At 33.9% G+C, this 23469-nt stretch overlaps 1 protein-coding gene across 2 annotated transcripts; it reads left to right on the forward strand.

The window, feature by feature from the left end:
- The first annotated feature begins 2596 nt into the window (after positions 1 to 2596).
- Positions 2597 to 21726, forward strand: LOC147394188 (O-fucosyltransferase family protein). 2 transcript variants are annotated; one of them, XM_086454787.1, is made up of 10 exons: positions 2601 to 3110; positions 10412 to 10481; positions 12883 to 12950; positions 13053 to 13141; positions 15438 to 15635; positions 16638 to 16842; positions 17008 to 17175; positions 19799 to 19966; positions 20061 to 20251; positions 20942 to 21726. In XM_086454787.1, exons 1-10 carry the CDS (start codon positions 2745 to 2747, stop codon positions 21102 to 21104), a joined length of 1686 nt encoding a protein of 561 aa, XP_086310913.1. In that variant the 5' UTR covers positions 2601 to 2744; the 3' UTR covers positions 21105 to 21726. The 2 variants fall into 2 exon arrangements, with proteins under 2 accessions (XP_086310914.1, XP_086310913.1); XM_086454788.1 differs by lacking the exon at positions 20942 to 21726 and having other exon boundaries at positions 2597 to 3110; positions 20075 to 20245.
- The last annotated feature ends 1743 nt before the right edge of the window (positions 21727 to 23469 follow it).

Genomic DNA, 23469 nt, shown 5'->3' on the forward strand with positions numbered 1-23469 from the left:
TGATATATACATCATAAAACCATCATTTAGTTAATTAAAATACCTTACATTTATTTTTTTAGATGACGGGGGTGTCCAGACTTACGTCCGACTAGGGGGACCAAATGAGCCAAGGTTGGAATCAAGGCATATGCCGAGGCACATGCAATACCTTATATTATTATTTCGTCATGTAATACCAGTATCATGGTTTTGCAAAACCATCATTATACATATAGATATATAATTATAGCAAGTTTGAGCCATCTAACCGATGGGTCACACTCTTAGCCCAAGTCTAATAAATAGGTCTAATCAGAGTTTGACCATTCAAGATTATTTTAGTTGCTCAAGCCCAATCCCTTATAGGCTAGACTGGATCAGACTCAAGTCAACTCGATTAAGGTTGGCAACGGGTTGAGTGTGCGTTGGGTGAAGCATATATTCGTATTTGATTTTGTATATGAATATTCACATTCGATTTTTTATATGATGTTTTAAAAGATATCTGCATCCGACTATTTATTTGGCTATTTAAAGGATATTTGTACCACCTGAATATTGAAGTGAATATCTGATTCAGATATATATACCTCATTATGAGAAGGATGGAGAAACTCTAATTTTTGGTTATATGCGCATGTCATTGTAAATTTACCATTTTAAAGTTGAATAAACGAATATTCATAGTAGATAGATATGACACATATCCCTAGCCGATCTAAAAAAAAAATCTAACAAAAAATTATCAGTAAATTTATTAAATTCTTGATGGGATAAAAATGTACTTGTGACCAAATAACTCAAGTCGAATGAGTCAGGTAAATGGATATTATCGACCTATTGCCAACTCTGTGCCGGGTCCATTGACATCCCTTGTGTTTGGATCTTCCAAGTAAATAACTCTAAAAACAAAGACAAATTTCTTTGTAGTCAAGAGTTTAACAATAAACAGGTGCTTAATGTCATTACAATAATAATATCTACCCTAACCCTTGTTTTCAACTAAAGAAAAAAAGCATCTGGCCATAAGTAGAAGAAATAAATAGAAGGGACGGAGGCATAAAGACATCCCATAAGTACAATGGGGTAATTTTGTAATATCATTTTCAATCCTGGACATTTCCTCTGCTCACACCAGCTTCTAAATCATAGCTTCGATCCTTTCCAACCCAATAAATCTGCTTTCAATAATAAATAATAAAAAAAATGAAAAAAAAGGAGGGAAAATTCTAGTGCGTACAACCGTTGGCTATGGATCGGAAAAAACCGGAATTGAAAACCTTCAGGTCTGGGTCAAGGATTTGAGTTTTGAAAAGTATCCAATCTCATAAAGTTCTAATGTGATGAGATATTTACGTTAAATATGAGTAAACTCCATGTTATATATTTTGTTTAAATATATAAAGTTTATTTATATTTTGAATATCAAATCAAATTTAATCTCAGATTATTATTAGATTCGATTTGGATCATAAGATTGAAGATCCGAAAAAAACTTCAATCGAATAAAACTTTGCCCGATTCTTAGTCGATCAACCCCAAATCTAATTTGATCCTTATCATATGGGTCCCATATTGGTCTTGATCCAATTCGGGTCATATCAATTGATAGCCCTACTTGGACCACATTTATGGCATTAATGTTTGATTATATCTTGGTGGACTTAAAATTTTCAAAAATCAATCGAGATAATGACAAATCAAGTTGAATTTTAGTGTTTATGGGTCTATAGTCTAAATATTGCATGTGCAACACCGCATTTTTGTTGTACTTATTGTGATTTTTTGTTGTACTTATTGTGATGACAAGGGTGTTCGAACTTGTAGGGACAACTAGAAGAGGCAAGGCAACTGACCTCTTACAAAATCATATCTCACCCAAAGCCCCTAAAATACATATAATATCCCACAAAGGGGTAGGGTAAGGTCCCTCAGGCCAAGCCCATCCAAGGCTCTCTCAGGTCTCTCATCCATTGTCGGTTAATCCTACCCAACAATAAAATGGAAGCACACGCTAACACACTCTGAATTTCAAGTGGAGTCGGAGCTTATTCCGTCGGAGAAAGGCAAATAGGTAATCTCAGGGGGTGAGTCCAAGCTAACATTACATATATTAGGTTAGTCGGGATAAATAAATCCCTATGATAGCAAACAAGAAGGCTTGAACTCAAAACCTCTTTCTTTTTAGACACCTAACACTATACATTTTATCGAGTTGACAAAATGACATCCTTACTTTTTCAAAACAAAAAATAAAATTTATTTAATTGGTATTTGATTGGATTTTGATCATAATATTGATGTTCAATAATCCCAATCATTTGGATGCATATTGTATCGATTCCAGCTCCGATCCAATCCAAATCAGATTAGTCCCAGATCTAATCATATCTGGTCCATGTCAACCCAAAACAAATGATATCAAACTTTTCTATCCATGAAAGCATCCAAGTTTCTCTCATCTAATAATTAATTAAATTTCCAACTCAAAATTAGCCCATCCCTGACGGCACGTGCTCTCTTTCCCAAAACGAAGTACTCTTTAAAGAAACAAACGCACAACTACACGCATGTGACATGACACAAGTCTCTCTCTCTCTCTCTTTCTGTTCATTCTCTCTTCGAGGAAAGAAAGAAAAAAAAAAAAAAGAGGAAAGAAAAAAGAAACGGACAGGAGAGGTGTTCTCCTTCTCCTTCTCCTTCTCCTTATTTATGACGCAAAAAAGATTTTCGATTTGAATTTTTTTTAGCACGCAGAAGCGATGCACGCGTACACGCGAATCTCGAGCAGCGGACACAACACACCATCACCACCACAATCTCCGCTCCGCTCCCCACGGTTCCGCCATAGTCGAGCCAAGGGCGCGGGACGATTCCAACCTCGGACGCGGTTCCAACGCTTGGCGTGGAATCTTCTCTCTCTACTCCTTCGTCGTCAAGGTTTCTTTCTCTTTGCCCCTCTAATCTACATCTCTGGTATGCTTCTTTATATGGGAACCGTATCGTTGGATGTTGCTGTCCTTCCTGAGATCAAATCTCGTCCTCCTCCTGGTTCAATCTATCGATCTCCTCAACTTTACAATAAGCTTCGTCCTGAGATGGATTCGGATAATTCGTCCACAGATGCGGTCAGTTCTTTCTTTGATTTCTTATTTATTTTTCTAAATCTGTTCTTGTTAGGCTCGAAATGAATGTTTGTTCTTCGATTAATTCGCTTTTTGATTCTATGAATCGCAATGTGGTAAGTTAGTTCTTTGATTTCTTATTATTTCGAGGAAAAAAAATTCAATTTGTACTTTTTAGGCTCAAAAATGAATGTTTGTTCTTTAATTAATTTGTTTTCTGATTCTATGAATCGCAATGTGTTTACTTCTTTCTTTTATTCCTCTTTAAAAAAACAAATTGATTTGATATAGTTAGGAGCAAAATTGAATGATTTTTTTATTTTTCATTCCTCCATTGATACGATTTCTGATTCTATTCAGCAATGAGGTGAGTTCTTTCTTTTGATTCGTAATTTGGTGGATTTTTTTTTCTTAATTTATTCTTGTCAGACTCAAATTTGCTTCTTTGTTTGATTTCCATTCTTCTGATTCTTTGAATAACAATGTGTTGTGCCAGATTTTGAAGAGATCTGAATCATGATTTTGTTAGTTATCATAATGCATTTTTTTTCCGAATCAGATACAATTTTAAAGCTTAATTAAGAGAATGTTTTTTATTATTTTTCTTAAATGATTGACTTTGCTTAGTCAGATTGATCATTGACTTGCCTATTAGATAAGAATATAAAAGGGTAAAAATGAAGTGAGAGAAGATCCTAGTATTAGGTGGAAAAAAAAGAGATTGGTTTGGTGAAAAGCAGATAAAATAAAGGACAAATGCACTTATTTGTTCCTCTTTCTGTCCCATTCATGTGTGAAATCCTTGCCCATTGGTGAGTGGAAACCATATTAACTAAGTTAGGATTCAACAATATTTGGTGGGGGTCAGTCTGGTTAATTCAGATTTGGGAAATTTTCAGAAAAAATGGGAAAATTTTGGGCATAGGATAGGCCGAAAAAATTCGAGTGGAGGCAAAAACTCAGAAAAACATATAATCGGCATTTTTTTTCTATTTAAATCATGAATTTTCCCTGTTGGCCAATAATCATTTTTTTTTTTCCGAATCAGATACAATTTTAAAGCTTAATTAAGAGAATGTTTTTTATTATTTTTCTTAAATGATTGACTTTGCTTAGTCAGATTGATCATTGACTTGCCTATTAGATAAGAATATAAAAGGGTAAAAATGAAGTGAGAGAAGACCCTAGTATTAGGTGGAAAAAAAGAGATTGGTTTGGTGAAAAGCAGATAAAATAAAGGACAAATGCACTTATTTGTTCCTCTTTCTGTCCCATTCATGTGTGAAATCCTTGCCCATTGGTGAGTGGAAACCATATTAACTAAGTTAGGATTCAACAATATTTGGTGGGGGTCAGTTTGGTTAATTCAGATTTGGGAAATTTTCAGAAAAAATGGGAAAATTTTGGGCAAAGGATAGGCCGAAAAAATTCGAGTGGAGGCAAAAACTCAGAAAAACATATAATCGGCATTTTTTTTCTATTTAAATCATGAATTTTCCCTGTTGGCCAATAATCATTTTTTTTTTTCCACCGGATCCTCTTTTCAGCATTTTTTTTGGTTGACTTTTCTTCAGAATTGGGCGAATTTTTTTAGTATGGTGAAAACTAATGTGATGGTGGCATTAGAAGAAACCTTAACGTCTTCAGTAGTATAGTCGTTGGTACTTGGTAGTATCAAGTATTGCATACATACTATATCAATTTGTTCCTTTTCTTTACGTAAGTATTAATATTTTATCAAAAGAGAGTGCCAAAACAAAACAAAAAATGGAGCTCCAGAACACTTACCTAGGAAATGGCAAAGTGTTTATGAAGATAGAAAAAATGCCTACAAAAGTGAAGAAACAAAATATAATGCTTGAAGGTGCAGCTAGTTTAGTTGGTAAAAGTCTACGGGTGATAATACAACATAGACCTGGGTTTAGTTCCCGCCATCAACAAGTAACTGCTCTAATAAAATAAAAATAAAAACGCACTAACTTTTATCATGAATCACTAACTCCCACCTAAAAAAAACAAAATCCTCAAAGAACATACCTTAGAACTCTTTGAAGTGTTCTTGACTCTAAAAGGATGAGATCTTTCGCACTGTGGATGACTTCATGCATTGAGTTCACATTTCCATAAAATAAACTCTTGTTACTCTTCTTCTAAAGATCCCAACTAGTTACAATTGGGATCTAACACTACAAAATCCTCCATAAAATAAATTGTTGCATGTACTTGTCAGATGAAGAGTTGGCTTATTAGTTCATTGCGGTGTGGCTAAGGATGTGTAGAATATTTTCTTGGCTTGATTTGGAGTGGAGTATTGTCTTCTGAATTTAGTCAGAGATGTTTTTGTTGAATGGCAATTGGGGGTGAGTTTCCGTCTTTATACGATTACTTGGGGAATTTGGAAAGAAATAAATGTCAGAACATTTGAGGGAAAGTTGCTTTCTAACCATGAAATCTTTATTTTTGTTTTTGACATTTTATTCTTTTGGTGTAAGGTTTTCAAAGAGTTCCATGGGGTCTTTTTGGAGGACTTCCTAGTCTGGTGGGAAACCATTTGTAATCTTTCAAATAGTTACTTTTCCTTCTTCTTTTTTCCTTTTTATGGGTTGTTCACCTTGAATTTCCTTTCTTGTATTTGTATTTCCCGTTATCAATAAAAAAAAAAGGAAATGAATGCCAACTTCGGAAAATAAGGGATATATAAAAAAGGAGGATCTAGTCAATGGCTACATAGGTTGAAAAGTGAACCTAAACTGAGAGAGCAAGATTGTAATGCATAAGAAGGTGATATTGAGATGATTATCTAAAAGAGTAGGTGGTAACCTATCAAAATATAATCTTGGGAAGCCATCCAAACTTAAATAATTACTATAGAAGAAGCTTTGGACCTCAACTAATAGATGGCAAAAAACTAGAGTGAGATGATTATGTAAGAGATAAGGTTGTTACCCATCAAAATATAATCCTGGGAAGCCATCCAAACATAAATAATTACCTTGGAGGGGCTTTTTGACCCTCAACTAATGGATGACAAAAAACCTAGAGTGACTCAAGTTATGGCATATGGTAGACAATTTAATAGAGAAAGATCCATTATGGTTCCCTTTTCATAATTAAATGTTTGTTCAATGATAGATGGGAGCGTCAGAGATACAGCTAGCAAGAATAGCTAAAGAGTTCACCACCCTATCATTAGCATATTTTTTTAAATTGAAATCCCAAGATATCTCTTCTTTTTTTTATCAAACAAATTAGTTCTAAATTGACATAATCTTTTTAATAGAAATGGAGGTAGGGAACTGAGACAAGAGAGGGTCTTCACCACACCATCAGTTTCTTAGAACCAAATTTTATTGCCTGTTCTAAATTTAAAATTAGACCTTTCTTGAATAAAATCAGGACCCCATCAGATACATAAGAGGATCTCAGCTTATCGATCTCTTATTCGAAATTTATTTTTCTATATTTAGCTTGGATTACCTATTCTGGGGATCATTTTGATCAAAATATCAAATCTCTATAACCACTTTTCGAGCAAAGCCATATTTATAACTCTTAAATTTTGGATGCCCCTTGTTCATAGACGATCATTGGGAGGACTGATTAATTCTTGATTCTATTGTTTTGGTTATGATCTTGTAAGTAGCACCAACAAAGACTAATAGATCCAAGTTCCTAAATGTTGTCAACCTTGTGTTTCTTAGCGATCTAAGGAATAGAAGTGCCATTGAAGTAGTAACCTAGGGATGCCCTTTCTTGGAATTTCTTTACCACCAACATTAAATCATGATTGATGACTTCCTAGCAAGATTTAAAATAAACAATCGAGAAACTATCGGACTAGGGGTTTTTCACTGTCTGAATTGTCTGATAGCCTCCAACACCTCTTCTCTTTCGAAGGGCTATCGATTGTAACCATTCTAATAAAATATTTTATGATTGAAAAATAGATTATCCAGGAGGGATCTTGATCTATGTTGCCCAAATTAGAAATTCTTATAAATTTCTATAATTCCTCCTAATATGGTCTTTCATTGTCCAATGCCTTCCTCCAAATGGACAGTTTTGAAAGGAAATTATTTTCTTTTATACTTTTACCAATATGTTGGAAAGATTTTGTGTTGATGATCACGTTTTGAAGCCATCTAACTTTCATTTTCTGTCCCCTTCTAGTTTCATTTTAGTACACAATCTTTTTAATTTGTGCATTTATATATTATAGATCAACAACAAAAATAACTTTGAGGTCGTGGGTTCTAGTCTAGCTTACCCATAACAATAAATATAGATCAAAAACAAAATCTTGGTTAATAGTGGTTGGACTTGGATGGTACTTGTAGCCTTGTAGGCAGTGGTGGAGGAAACCTTTGCTTATTTTGTGCCTTATTTTGTGGTGGTACTAAGTACTAACCATAAGACTTATAATTTTTGTTGGTATGCACATGTTCTTTTGGATCGATGAAGTATTTTCTCTTACACACTAAATCCAATGTTGTCTCATGGAGCTTTGATACCATCTACATTGATGACACTCGACATAACAATAGCCAAAGACCACACAAGGTTGATGTTGGTGATTACTAAATGATGTAACTTTGCCATTATTGTAAACTAGACTTGGGGGGTTGCAGATGGATGAAATTCCCTTTATTTATCAACCTTCTTTATGTGGTGGGATTGTGAGGTCAAGATAATTAGTGATCGGGGATGAAAGCCTGACGAGCTAGTCAAGCATCCCCACATTCTCTCCATTGATCAAATAATTCCAAGTTGGTCTGGATATATGCAGCTGAGTTGGGAAGGATTGGGCGGCAAACATATAGTCAATAAAGTAGAAGAAGCTCAGTGTGACCTTGCACTTGCAAGACGACTTGAAGGAGGAAGCTGAGACATCAAGTTTAGATTCAAGTGCAGATTGATGATCTTAGGAATTTGGGTTGGAAATCGCACAACCTAAGAGTAGAGATCCTCTTGTTTGCAGGATTCTTTGTAGATGACCTTTGCATAGTTTGCGGAACTTGGCAATTCTCTACTCTAGATAGATTGGAATGAATGCATGGTTCATTTTGTTATTGCCGTAGACATTGTTTTGAACTCCATGAAAAATATGATAAACATGTACTTGGACACATGTCAATGTTGGACATACAAGTTAAAACAAAGTTGTTTATTAGATGTGATAGACACTTATCTCACATGTACAATAATTGGTTGAATTTGGGGCAATAAGCTTTTTTATTTTGAGTTACTAAAACATATACCAACAATGGACCATGCTATGCATAAGATTCAAGGAAGAACATGTTGATCGCCTTTGTACTTTTCTCTGTACCTCTTCTTCTCTTAATAACTATAGACTTATTAAAAAAAAAAAAATACATCAGTCGGAAATGACAATGCTCCACTATTTTGAGAATGAGAAAGGAATGATTATTGAAAGGAGGAACCATGAGAGGAGATAGAAACATTCAATAATAGAAAGGAAAAATGCTATAAAAATAAAAAAGGCAAAGACCATGTAGAAAGTCATCCTCATAGTGAATTGGGCCCACAAGTTACATGTGGATTAGCCGTTGTACTTCCTAAATTATGAAGCATGTAAATCTGATGCTCCCTCCTCTTTCCCTTCCCCTTTCTCTTTTCTATTATTATTCATTTCATTCATTTTTTTTTTGTACTAAACTTTAGGTGTGCAATTTATATTGTTCATTTTCATCTTGCACACCTCAACTTTTTTAATAAATTTTCTGTTAGTTTATCTTTAAAAAGTTAATGGTTAGGTATAATCAAGGCTTAAAATTTCCTTTTAGAGGAATGCTTTGGTTAAGGAAAAAAAATGGAACATTCTAAAATTTTCAAAATATTTCAAAGTATTAATAAAACCATGTTAGTGACAAATATTATAAAATTAAAAAAAAAAAAATTAGGTTATTGTCAAATATATCACACTTTTTCACATTGATGTACTATAAATTTGTTTGTTTTTTCCCAAAATCCTATCTTGTTCATAAGGTTTGAAGGGGATAAAATCTCAAGGTTAAAAGCGGATAAAACATTTCACCCTTGAAGTTCCATTTGACGGTTTTTGGGGAGAAAAATCAAGGGTTTGGCTAGAGGTTGCAGATGAGAACATTAAGGTCATCTTGATTAGTTTCTTAGACAAAATCAAGGCTAACGGGTATGTTATTTTGACAAAAATCAAGGCCAAGGGGTGTCTCGTATATTCATCAGAAGTGGAGGATAACCATTGTAATTTTTTAGAAATAGTCATTGTTTCTAACTTGTCATCTTTTTCTAAATTTTTATTTTGCTTCATTATGTTTTGGTTCGTATCGTAATGTTTTGGTTTTGACACAAAGGAAAATACTGGGACAAATTGACACAGTCCAAAACATTCATCAAAATTTTGATTCCAGGCATGTTTCATATCAGAATATTCAAATAGGGACATGTATCTATCAATACGTTACAAAACGATACAATAGTTTAAATCATGGGTAGAATAACTCTATTACTTTGTATACATCATTTATAGGAAATTTTCATAATTATTACACTTAGATAAGATACTGAACATGTGCGTTGTTGCAAATAACTCAGCAAGAGATCCCTGATGATAGCATTTTTATAGCAAATCAGTTATGAATAGGAAGTTGTGGAATTTTAAAAAATCAAAACAAACGAAATCTGCGTGTTTTTTTTAGAGGGATTAAAGGGGTAGATATGGTTGAATAGTAGTTTAAAACCTGCTTTAAAGGAGTGAGAAAAGGAGGGTTACATTTTGAAGAAAGTGAATAAGTATGTGGGATTGCCTTAAATGAAGTTAATGATAACTTTTGTAAATTCTGATTAATCATAGGATAGTAGTATTTGTGTCAGAAATGAAAAGGTCAAAATGTCCCACTCATGATATGCTTTCAAAACAAGTAATATCAATAGTCGAAGGACATTTTTGGAAGAAAATTTTTAACGACCTTTTAGGGTCCACTCTCGTTACATGGTAAAAGATGGAGGCAAAATGGCTTCTGTGAAATCCTTAACCAAAAAGGCATACATGGTAATTCTTTTTTGAACGAAGGGTGTTATTCCCTGATTTTGTACATCTTCTCACACTTCATTGTTACTCATCAAAAATGAAAAAAAAAATAAAAATTGATGAATGAGTATTTTGTAATTGCATACTTGGTCCTATGTTTTTTTTTCTCCCTAGTATATTTTTTAGTTTCTCGGAGAACTATTGATATTTGGGTTGTCAATTTGTTGACTTTCTCATATGCTATTAACACATACTATGGGAATTTCTTTAGTTAGCAACGGTATGGAAGCACTCCTCCAAAGGTGGTGGATGGAGACCTTGTATAAACAGGACCATAGAAGGTACGAACTATCCACAGAAGTTGAAGCTCATATTAATGTTTCTTTTGCCATTTCTTTTCTTGTCATTTCTTTTTATTTGGACGTCAATAATCAGTGATGCAATATACATGGAATCATAAGGCATTTGTTTGATTCATACTAGATTCTGTCCAAATGGATTTTCATTGGTATATAGTCGGCTGATATGCTACTACGTTGAGAAGAATAATATAATAAAGCTTGAGAATGAATACATATTTACGTACACAGACATTTTTTATTCAAACTATTGAAAATGATATTCTTCCTAATATGTTTCTTTGCAAAGTTAGAGGGCTAGGGAATCTGAAGAAGAAGAAGATGACCTTTGATTTGGAGGGAGTCTTATCTCAATAACTACTTAATATGTTTTTTTTTTCTTTGCAAAGTTAGAGGGCTAGGGAATCTGAGTGGAAGAATATTCAAAGAGACCAAAACACATGTAATTACAAATTGGATTAGGAGTGTCATAGTTAGGTGGATGAAAGGTTGTTTACCTCTCTTCCTAGTGTTGTACAATATTTAGAAAGTGCTTTCATCAAGGGGTTAGCTGGAGAATAACTAGGATGTGTGACTCAGGAACAGTAAATGAAAGCCGATGTACTCAATGTCAGTAAATCTTAATGATGTATTAGATAATTTTTTCAGGCTTCTTGCTTTGGTTGGAATAGGGGTAATTTGAGTAAGATTGAGTCTTCTATGATGCATCAGGAATCATAAACTTTCATTCAAGAAATATAGTGGAAATTAGAATCATTTGTTGTGTTCTTGAAAGTTGTGAATAACAACTGGTAGGATGTGATTTGGAATCAATCTGAGACTCTTGATCTCTTTTGGATTGCAAAAAAGCGACTTTTCTGTTCTCTTTTGGATTGAGCTGCAATCAGCTCAGTGATTGCAGCTCAATCAAGGTTGACAAATCTGTAACTAGCCCATCAATTCCTTGATTGAAGGGTCGTGTAGATAGAAACTAATGAGGGTATAAAAAGGCCAAAAGCAAAAGAACAAAGGTATCCAATTCTCTTAGAGAACATATATTAACATTAACTTGATCGTCCGAGAATTGTCCGCAGGAACAACTACCCCAGTATGTGGCCTTCGGCAAGGGGGGTGAGGATCAAACAAGGGAGAAAAGATCCCACAGGCAGTATAATGGCCATTACTGTGATATAACAGTGGTGCACACCCTGCCCTAATACCTTATAGATCAAAACCTTGTAGAAGACCATCTTTTGGGAAAAAAAAATATCATAAAAAATTAAATGAAGTAGTGGGTGACTATTGTCCTGAAAACTGCCGTGTTATTTGATACATTGGTAGAGAGCCTTTTGATTGCCCATCCTGGCTGTGGCAAGCTCTGTGATGCTTTGACTGTATTTCCTCGCAAATCAAGTAAAAGTTGTCCAACTTTTAAACACTATGCATTCTAGATTTAATTGAGTGATTCACTCTAATTCCAATTTTTGTGTTGCCGTTTTTTTTTATCATTTCTATAAGATCTCGTAATGATAGTATTCATTCTTTGACTCCACTTGAGGTTTTTTTTTTCAGTAGAAGAGTTTTACTAACCCATAATGGCGATTTTATTACATATTATAGTTGTGGGTACCATGAAAGTTTAATGGTTTCTACATGGTATTGTGGACAAGCTTTAAAATCTCGTTTCGTTGTTTTGGTTTTTCCAAAAACTGAAACGATTCTGAAACAGTGCCGAAACATTACCGAAATATTCTGAGACATACGAGACATTCTGACACATTAATTTAAACATTTAAAGAGGTCGTTTAGAAGATACCTAGGTCAAGTGGCACATCATTTGTATCAAACACATCAAATGTGAAAGGGAGTTGTATAAAAAGTCAGCCTTCAAGAGAAGATCGAGGTCAAGGGCATATTATCATCTTGAGAACACGGGTTTCTCAAATACAAAACCAGAAAAAAAAAAATCAGAGTGAGAAAGAAGACGAAGAAGAATAAGGGAAAGAGCTTTACCTGAACTCAAGACGGCACAAATTCGGCCACGATCCAGGTCTCTCTCTTGCTCTCACTGGACTTGTCACTCTCAGGAAAAATCAAAGAAGGAACTTCCAATGTTTCAATTCCAACCTCTTTTCGTCTTAGAATGTTGAAAAACTGAAATATTTTGGTCAAAACATTCCAAAATGAAATGAGATTTTGAACCATGATTGCGGATGTATTAATCAAATGTACTTCGTTTTCATACGAACTGCCCTCTTTCTGTATGCTTCTCTCTAGCGTCTTTCTATTGTTTGTCTTGTTGAAGCTATACTAGCATCTCTCATTTACTTACATTCCTATCATTTACCACAATGTTTGACATGTTCAAAATATTAATTCTAGGCTGTTGTTTCTAATGGTGTAGGTTTGCCTGATTCAAACGGTTACATATATGTTGAGGCAAACGGTGGCTTAAATCAACAGAGGACATCGGTTGTTCTTGTTCCTTTGCTTATTTATTCATGCTTTATATATATATATCATGGACAGTTCTAGTTGGCTTATGTTCTATAGATTATTCTTCCTGTATTGTAGATATGTAATGCAGTTGCTGTGGCGGGCTATCTAAATGCAACACTTGTAATCCCCAACTTTCATTATCATAGTGTTTGGAGGGATCCTAGGTTTGTTTCTATTTCTACCGTTCCTTCAATATCCAATCTTTAAAATCAAATTGTCAATTAAAGGTTATTCTAGTGTAACAATGGGAAAGGTGATTTATGCTTTCCATCTTATAAAATGTTTTCAACATGAAATTGATCTTAGGAACTACATGTTCTGTGTGCTCTCAGTGATTCATGTAGGGTTGAAATAATGTTTATGTGATGTATCATCACATAAATGGTTCCTATCTGCAACCAAATGAGCCAAAAACATAACATTACAAGTGTGCCTCTGTTTTTAACATTTTTCAGATAGAAGGCAAAGAAGTGTGCAGTTGCAATTTGACTGGACTGGAATTTGCGATATGCTGAGGTGGAAAAATAATTAGGCCCACTACCTCAGCTGCCATGTGTAAAGAAAACTTAGCAACTTCTGACAGAAGCTCTATAATTTTGTTCCAGAGTATCTGCCCCCTTAATCCATATTAAACACTTCATATCATATATTTCGTGCCCAGTTACAAATACATGTATGGTATTTGAGAGATACTTGTAATACTAATTCGAATAACCTGAATTACATAAAGTGCCCAGGATTTTCTCTTCCCTTCCTCCTTCATTTGGTCCTCAAAAGTGCCCACAAAAATTTCTTTTTTCATGGGGATGGCTGCATTAAGCAAACTTCCAACAGTTGACCTTCTTAAGCATAAGGGCTTGTTCTTGGTGAATTATTGTTGTATGTGTGAAAATGAGTGGGGAGTCCATTGATCTTTTTATCCATTGTGAGTTGGCCTTTGGTGTTTGGTCCCGTTTTCTTTGTTTAGGGTCACTTGGTGTCATCCATGTTCGATCATCTCTCTTTTGCTTGGTTGGAAATCGCCGTAGGCGGAAGATTTTTTGGAGGTTCACACCTGTTGTTTGTTGGGGCTTATGGAAGGAAAGGAATGGACGTACGTTTCATGGAAGGGAAAGTTCCATGCAAGAGCTAATCATTAGCATCCTTGGTTTGTTATCTTTTTGGTGTAAACAATTTAAGGAGTTTAGAAGATTGTCCTTTCATGACTTTTTATTCAGATGGGATATTGTAAGTAGTGAGACAATCTAGTTTGTTTTTTTCTCCTTGAGGACATCTTGTCCTCTTCTTTATAAATTTTACTTTAAAAAAAAATTATATTTCTGCATGAAAACATTTGTTGTTAGTTTAGTGATGTAAGACAATAGCTATGAAACCAAAGGTAATGTAGAAGAACCTAGGGTCAGTTTGTGGTAGGTTGAAGAAAGTCTAGGCTTTATTTGGATTTTATTTGAAATGTCAGGCTGCTGGAAACCAAGCTGTTGTGTCGTTTGATCCTAAAACCCTAGTTACATCATATAGTATTTGCATGCATGGGCTGTAATATGTTGTGTATACAAAGGCTTTTTTGGGGCATTTGGCTTATGAAAAGTCTTCAATATGTTTCAACAATCACAATACTTCGATACTATAGTTTTTTTTTTCCTTATGGTCATGCTTCAGAAAATCAAGACATCTATTTTTATTATTTTATGCATGTGGGTATATCCCAAAATGCTGAGATGAAATGTATATGTATTAGGAAATTGCAGTTTTTCTGTAATTTAGTTTTGCATCACAATGTTTTGATCATGAACAAGCCTTGAAATGATATTTGAAAATAAATATTTCCCAACTAAAGCAAAACTATGAACTTTAAACCCCATTCAATATTGGATATTTCCACATCATTGGGTTTATTAGATTTTTTATCTCAAAAATAAATATTATTTAAATTAAAGAATAGAAATAACTGATTAGGAATTTGAAATTATGCTAAAAAAGTTGTAGAATATACTTAATAGTTTTAAATGATTTTTGCACTGGGGCATATGTACTCACATTTGTTTCTGTAGACTCTCAAGTATGTCCGTCAGCATCTTCAAGATCTATTTAACTCGTTTCTTTCAGTGAGATTCTATTGCCACCATCTTTTGCTAATGCCACCCCAATTCATATGTAAATCACCAAAGAATTAGCTCACATCTTGGGGTGGCATTAGTAAAAGTTAGTGTTGCAATAAAAGCTCTCTTCTTTTATCCCAATGTTTTCTTGTACCATTATTATGTTTATGACTTGGAGTTTTAGCCTCTCAAGCAAGTGCATCACATTTAGATGATCTGTTTTAACTTTTTGTCTTTTATTCCAAATGGTTTCTTGTGCTAGTATAACCGTAACAAGTTGCAAATGTGTTTCTGTAATTCTCCAGAAATTCATTTTTGAAATGTTTATTTGGATAATTATTGGTAGTTCTTTGGTTTACAGCAAATTCAAAGACATCTATGATGAAGAACATTTCGTTAATACCTTGAAAAATGATGTCCGGGTGGTCAGCAAGCTGCCTGAATTCATAATGGAACGATTTGACCGTAACATGAGTAATGTTTATAACTTCAAAATAAAGGCATGGGCTAACATTCGGTACTACAAGGATGCAGTTCTTCCTAAGCTACTTGAGGAAAAGTGAGTTAAATGTTCTATGTCGTTTCTTTCTCTTCATTTTCTTTGGCTACTTTGTAGACTTACCAAGATGATAAATAGCTGATGAAGTATTCATTTTTGTTTACTTTGAGACATTTTCCAAGGAAAATCGCTCATCATGGTAAAGACTCAATTTTGGGGATATCTATATAATAAAACACAACGGTGGACCCCACTCTTGCTACAGTTTTGGGGTATAAACATCCTCTCAAACTACGGTGGAGTGGGGTCCATGCTACCCTACTTTACCTCTTCCAACCCTCTTCAACTTTGTTGTCTTTCTTCTCCTCCGCCTCTAACTTTACTATCTTTCCTCATTTACTCCTTTAACCCCCAAGATTTTTAATAATACCCCTCCAACTTTATTAGTTTCCTCTTTTACCCCCCTAACCCCAAAGAGGATGCCCGGGACGTGAGCACACGCAGGGGCGGAGTCAGGATTTTTCCATTGTGGGGGCAACTAAGAGTGGATTTTTTTTTTGTGGGGGAAATAGTGGCGGATTTTTTTATCCGCCATCGATATCTGTTGCAATAGCTCATTATTCTATAGACTTCGAAAATTCTTGTGGGGGCAAGTGCCCCCATTATAAATCCTCCCCTGGGCATGTGTGAACTCTAGTTGGCAATAAAAAATAAAGCAGGAGGTATATACAAATACACCCAAGTTTAGGGGTTTCATACCAAAGTTCCTAATATAAATTGCTCTTCAAGTTTTAAGGATCTGCCCTCATTTTTTAACTTGCTTATAGGATCTCTGTCATTTTTTATTTTTTATTTATTTATTTATTTTTTGCATATCATAATAATGCGAATTGCTCATCTCATTAACCTTTCTAGATGGAAAATCTGAGTAAAAATTATAGCATCAACAGGAAAACCTTTTTAGAGGCTTGTTATATTCCTAGTTTGCTATCTAATGTTCTAAACATATTTCATTGTTAGTAGCTCAACTAAAATATCTGTTTCTTTAAATTGGTAACTCAGGTTCATAAGGATATCTCCTTTTGCAAATCGTTTGTCATTTGATGCTCCTCCAGCTGTCCAACATCTTAGATGCTTGGCAAATTATGAAGCATTGAGGTTTTCAAATCCAATAGCGTCCTTGGCTGAAATTTTGGTTACAAGGATGAAAGAACGCAGTACACACAATAAAGGGAAATATATTGCGGTGCATCTCCGCTTTGAGGAGGTTAAGTTTCCATACCAAAGAAGTGATTTATCCTATTTCTTTACTTCATAATTTACTTCTCAAAAAAATAAATCCTAAATTTTTTTTTTCTACAATACCCAATAATTGTGGGATTATCTTCAGAATTGTGGTAGTAATTGTCGATCATGGTTTTGTATCACACAGGATATGGTTGCCTTTTCTTGTTGCATATTTGATGGTGGGGAGCATGAGATAAATGAAATGAATGCAGCCAGGGAAAGAGGTTGGAAAGGAAAGTTTACTAAACCTGGTCGTGTCATCCAGCCCGGAGCAATTAGGCTCAACGGAAAATGTCCCCTTACGCCCTTGGAGGTAACGCCCCTGTGCTCTTGAAAATCACTATTTTCTCACTGTAGAACTGTTTGAAATTTGTTGCATAAAGCATCTAAGTAACACGAAGTTGCAGACCTCTATTCTATATCTTTACTATTTATAATGAGCAAAGGCAGAGTAGAAGTGGTTCGACACCAAAATTTGTATTCCAAAATTGCCCCTACCTTAACATTTAAAGTTAAATATAGTCGGGGTCATTTTGTTCAAAAGCCAAGAAAATTGCGATTGCACACCCCTAAAATCATGTTGATTAGTTTTCAAAATTACAAAAATATTCTTTTTACCTTGTAATTTTCAAAACCACCATTTAATTAATATCTCTAATTACAACTAAGCCCTTAAGATACTTGTGCATTCACACATGCCACCTTCTAGTATGACATATAGTGAATTTTTGGCTTTTGACTTTGGCTATTATTTTCAATCCTAAAAAAGCTAGTAACACTATGATGTAGGGTAGAACACAAACCTGGAATTTATGTTAAAAACCTAGTTCTATGGTGAAATCCCAGGAACTAAGGATAATGAAGAATCTCTATGTTGAGTAAAACAGACTAGAAACTTCAATATAGGTTTAAGATTGATGGAAGTCAATCACAAACACTAAAATCAAAAACCAGTATCTAGCTCTTATACTCAAAAAAACAAAGAAAGGGAAGAAAAGTCTCTTCTTTTATTAATCAATCTTAAAAAAAACTTACTTTTTTGAATTTGTTTATTGGAGTTCCTTATATAGATAACTCTATATTAACTTAGAAACCTTCTAAGATCTTAAAAAGTAACTTCCTAATCTATCTCTAACATATTACTAACATTTTAATCCTATTAGAACTCAATTTGAACATCTAAAAGGACTTTTAATTATAATCTAAAGAATAAAAACATAATTCTATTATTTTTATTTTAATAGTCTCTTTAAAAAAAATAAAATTACTTCATTTTTTTAACTTTAAATTTTCTTGATTTCCCTTAAGATAAGAGTTTTTAGAACGAATTTTAAACATAAAACAAATTAGAAACTAAGAAGGAAAGGAAACTTTCTAAAATTGAAATAGAAATTAACAAGGACTACTTAAGCAACTTAAAAAATAAAAACTTGATAAAAGAAAGAGTCATAAGAGAAATTGGACTAGGTCTTGAGGATTGGTCAAAGCTTGGGTCGAGTTGACTCGGTCAAATAGAGTTGACTTGGTCAATGCTGCTGATTTCTTTCTTCGACGCTTCTTAACTTGATTATAGGCATTGAGATAAGTGTTGGTAAACCTATCGACATCACACTATCAACTTATGATAATACCTTTACTTGGAAAGTAGTTTGAAATCATTTAGAAATGCACTATGAAGACCAATGGTAACATAAATGTGAAGGAGAGGTTTTGTGCAATTGAAGACTAAAGGTGAGAGGGTTGTTGAACAATAAGATTCTAGAAAGAGTTAATGAAAATGTAGGTCTCATATTGACAACCCCAATATTGGGGATAAGCTACAGATTACTTGATAGTTGATACGTCTCGATTTCCCTGATTCTCATTGCCAACTTAAAATATTGTGTACTCTTTCGTTGATTTTTTGTTTGGTGAATGCATTGATACTTGATGAGCTTACCTTGCTTCAATTCGACCATAACAAATTTCATTTAGAGTTGATTCTTCTCTGTGCCCTAACTCTCTTTGGCTCCGTTTCTTGGATTGGATATCCACTTACTCATCTCGTTACTCTAGAACATCCACCCTCGATGTTGCAAATTAGACATCGCTTCCCTCAATCATGATGCCAACAAAAGAGGCTATCGATGCTCGCCATCCGATTCAAGAAGTTCTCTGGACGAGAAGTTTCTAAAAGATCTCCAACTTCCAGCCATACCCATAATAGCTCCAGTAAAAATTAAAATGTGGTTGATTGGAATGATGACAAAACAAGATAAATTGTCCCAATGTACAAGAAGATTGACGAGCTGCTTGAAGAAGAAGATCCAAACTTTAGGTTTTCCTTCCTTCTGATTGGGAGGGAATTTCATCAAGACATCAACAATTTCCTGCTTTTGCATTGGGTAGTTCATGGTAGTAATTAACTAGTTTACCATTTCACTGATAAACTGAGATAGCATACACGTGCATGGCAGCTGCTTCTTAAGTCACAGTTCTCACATTAACATTACCTAATTTTTGTTCTTGATCCTGATCTTGTTCTAATTGGTGAAGTTTCACATCTTACCTATCAGAATGAATAAATAAGGGTGTTGTACATCTTTACTCTTACAATGAGAGAAGGCAGAGTAGAAGTGGTTTGACGCCAAAATTTGGATTCCAAAAATGCTCACTTTAACGTTCAAACTCAATATAATCAGGGTCATTGTGGTCAAAAACCAAGAAATTGCAATCCCATGTCCTTAAAATCATGTGGGCGATTAGTTTTTAAAATTACAAAAATATTCTTTTTACCATGTAATCTTCAAAACCCTATAATTAATATTTTAAATTACAAAATTAGCCCTTCAGATGCATGTGCGTTTGCACATGCCACCTTCTGGTTTTGTATAATGTAAATTTAAATGCTTTCAATATATTAATTGTTTATTACTCGTTGAATTTTATGTCATCAGGTTGGATTAATGCTTAGGGGCATGGGTTTTGATAATAGCACATCTATTTATTTGGCATCTGGAAAGATTTACAACTCAGAGAAAAATATGGTTCCTCTCCTTGAAATGTTTCCCCTTCTACAAACTAAAGAAATGCTTGCATCAGTTGAGGAACTTGAACCATTTAAGGTATGGATATCTATAGTTTCTGTTTTGCAGAATATGTATTTTTAATGGTTGTGTTTCTTAAGGTCATTGCTTTAACTTGCATCACTGCTTCTAGAACTATTCTTCCAGGATGGCTGCTCTAGACTACACTGTTTGCCTTCACAGTGAAGTGTTTGTTACAACTCAAGGTGGCAACTTCCCTCATTTTCTTATGGGCCATAGGAGGTTCTTGAATGGTGGACACTCCAAGACAATTAAGCCCGACAAGCGAAAACTAGCATTAATGTTTGATAATCCAAATATTGGGTATGTATTTAATGCATGCATTAACATACCAGTTGTTTTAGGGTTTTGTTGCATTAAATACATCTGGGAAATTTTTATACTTATCAAAAAAAAAAAATCCATCTGGGAAATTGAATTTTGTACCAAAAATGCCCTAAAAAAATTCTCTTTTTTTTTTTTTAAATTTATACCAAAATACCTCCAGATGCTTATTCCCAAGATGTATTTATTGGCACATGTTAACAAAACCCTTTGTTTTATGCTTAAGTGAATACCCATCCATTCATCTGCTTGTTGTTTCTTGTTATTTCCCTTTCTGTTTTTTTTATTCTTTTCTGGGGTTTTTTTCCGCCATACTTGTTCCCCCAAATGAAGCAAATTTAAGTGTATCCGTTTACTGCCCATTTTAAATCTGACCAATTCTATGCAACAAATCACCAATCAGCGTATTTTTCAGGATGTTCTATGCCCAGTAGTTCCTATAATTAAACCTGACCATTGGATTTTATGTTTTAATGGTTGAGATCATATGTTATTCCTTGACTCACCCATCCTAAACCCTTACACCATATGATTCATTTTAAATATGTATGGTGATTCACTATATATGAGAATTAAGTTGGTTGAAGTCTGAATGTTGATACCACGACTTGATCCAAATGCCATTGTAGGGAACTGAGCTATGTTCATGATAACTTGTTCTTTTTATAGATGGAAGACGTTCAAGCGTCAAATGCTGAACATGCGAAGTCACAGTGATTCCAAGGGGATTGAGCTCAAAAGACCGAATGACTCCATATACACATTTCCCTGCCCAGACTGCATGTGTCGTACAAACAAATCAGAAGATGTCAGATCGTCTTCAGCTCCATGATTTGTTTCGAAAGAAATTTTGATGGATTACATTTTTTTCTGTAGCTCTATGTGCACTTCCCGCTGCTGACCCCCCCATTTTTTTGCATTGGTTGGTGTGATTCTTTCATTTTTTTTTCTTCTTATTTTCTTTCCATTTGGCGGATTTAGCAAACCACATTTTTGAGCTTCGGGAATTGGGAATAGAGTACATCAGCTCCGATTTTTTTTCTTCAAAACTGGAGAGAATCATTCTCCTTGTACATTCTTGCGGGAAGAGGAGAACGAAAACGAATTCATCCATTGCAGGTCTACGCAGGCATTAACGGAATAGTTCGGCCCATTTTTCTGAAACAGCCGTAGTATCTAACCAAGCTGATGTACCATTGGTTTTGTGAAAGGTTGTATATTATTTGATTTAATTTAACTTTATTTGTAGAACTTGGAGAGGGACGAACTTTGTATACATCATTTTATTACAATCAGGCCAGTAAAAAATTTCAGACTAGTTGAATGTGCAAGTTGTACATCTTTATTCTATGGTGCACATTGACACCATCAAGAAAATTGCTTTCACATTATTGGTAAGTTTTTGTACAAAACCTTGTCATATATGGTGAGTGGAATAATTAGGGATATTATATATTTTAAAAAAATTGGGATATTTTTCTTTATATTTTTAAATTGTTAAAAATATAAAGTTATGATCCAACCATTAAAGTCCTGATTGGACTTGAATAATAATTATTGCTAAGATTAAACCAAGAATCCTTGTGTTTTTTAGTCTTAATCCCTTACAGAAAAATCTCATTATCTATTACTTCAAAAATCATATCTAGTTCTTGAGGTTTGAAGGTCTAAGTAGATATAATCTTGCTCCATGATTGTACCTGCATGTGGTATATTTGAGATTAAAGGGGCATTCTATTAATTTAAAATTTTAGAGAGATATCTTAAATATTAACAAACTTGTGGAGGGGGATTAAAAATAAGTAAAAGTAATTCTCTTTGGTTAGTTGCAATTCATGACGAATTGGTTTGGTTCGGTAATTCTGTTCACCAACAAATGAATAGTATGGTACCACCATGTGGTATTCGAAAACATGAACAGTATACATAGAGCTCAAACTTTTATGGACTAGAAAATAAAAAAATGAGGTAATTTTTCTTTATTGTATTTGAATTTTAAATTTGGGGGTTGAGTGATCATCCATTGTCAAAGCGTCTGATCAAGTAAATAAAGTTTTTATTTTTTAAATCTAATACCATGTTATTTGGTTGCAGGCCCAAAAAGTCTTTTTTTTTTTTTTTTTAAATTAGTGTGGGAAGAAAGCAATGTCTCTTGTTTCTTTTTTATGAAAATGAAGGTTTTTTAGGTCATTTTTCATTAGTCTATTAGATAGGACCAAAGTCAAGGGAGTATTTACCAATTTAAAAATACATGGGTAACTCAAATATTCACCAAATCGTAGAGGGGGTATATACAAATTTAATCTTTAAAATTATATCAAATAGTTAGCCTTTTGAGTTTGGGAATTAAAAAAGTGACCGAGAATGAAGCCCAGCCCAACCCGAAAAAAAACTTTTCCAAATGACCAAAATACTCTGATCTTTGAATCTCTTGTAAAAAAACAAAAAAACAAAAAAAAAAAAAAAAACCTTTGGGAGTCAGTATGAAAAATAATATTATCTAAAAATACCATTCATAGGTGTATAACTCCCCATTTCCCTACAAAGTGTTCCCACTTCTTAGGTTCGAAACTCCCTTGGAACCTAACTTCAGGATTACCTTCCAAAAAATAGGAAAATATTTTTTACTCCCATGTTTGTTTATTGTTTGAATGATATTGTATTTTTCAGGCAATTTGTTTTTTAAAAAAAATGTTTTTTCCAATTTTATTTTTCTGCTCTTTGACTCTTTATCTATCATTGTCTCACTCTTTTTAGTTTTGTTTTTTACTTTCTAGGATGATTATTTTTTTGGGCAAGTTACTAAATCATTGGATGATATGAAACCATCCAATTTACGGACCCCGTCCAAAAGTGATTTTGGTAAATAACTTTATTACATTTTTCTCTTTAATCTCCCTGTTCAATAAAATCCCTTCAACTTTATAGTCTTTCCTCTTCTCTTCTCTTTTTCAATAATACACCAATAGCTTTATTATTATGTTTTTTTTTTCTCTTCTTTCCCTTAACCCCAAAGAGGATGTCGGCTCGGGGCAAACTCTAGTATGTTTGTAGATTGTGAGCATTCAAAAAAAGATTATAGTTTGATCATGTCTTAAATTAATTTGAAGAAAAATTTATGATTTTCTTTGGAGATTAAAGAGGGCTTTTTCTTTTTCCTAAGAATAATTTATTTTAAGTCTAATTGATGTCGAAGA

Source organism: Akebia trifoliata, chromosome 9, assembly GCF_017979445.1.
Source record: "Akebia trifoliata isolate Shusen 1 chromosome 9, ASM1797944v1, whole genome shotgun sequence".
Taxonomy (NCBI): domain Eukaryota; kingdom Viridiplantae; phylum Streptophyta; class Magnoliopsida; order Ranunculales; family Lardizabalaceae; genus Akebia; species Akebia trifoliata.

What these genes read in the sequence shown, in the direction of transcription:
- LOC147394188 (XM_086454787.1), top strand. Translation starts at nt 2,745, where the DNA reads ATGCACGCGTACACGCGAATCTCGAGCAGCGGACACAACACACCATCA. An exon ending in ATAATTCGTCCACAGATGCG is followed by an intron (nt 3,111 to 10,411) that starts GTCAGTTCTTTC and finishes GAATTTCTTTAG; the next exon opens with TTAGCAACGGTATGGAAGCA. An exon ending in TTTGATAATCCAAATATTGG is followed by an intron (nt 20,252 to 20,941) that starts GTATGTATTTAA and finishes TTCTTTTTATAG; the next exon opens with ATGGAAGACGTTCAAGCGTC.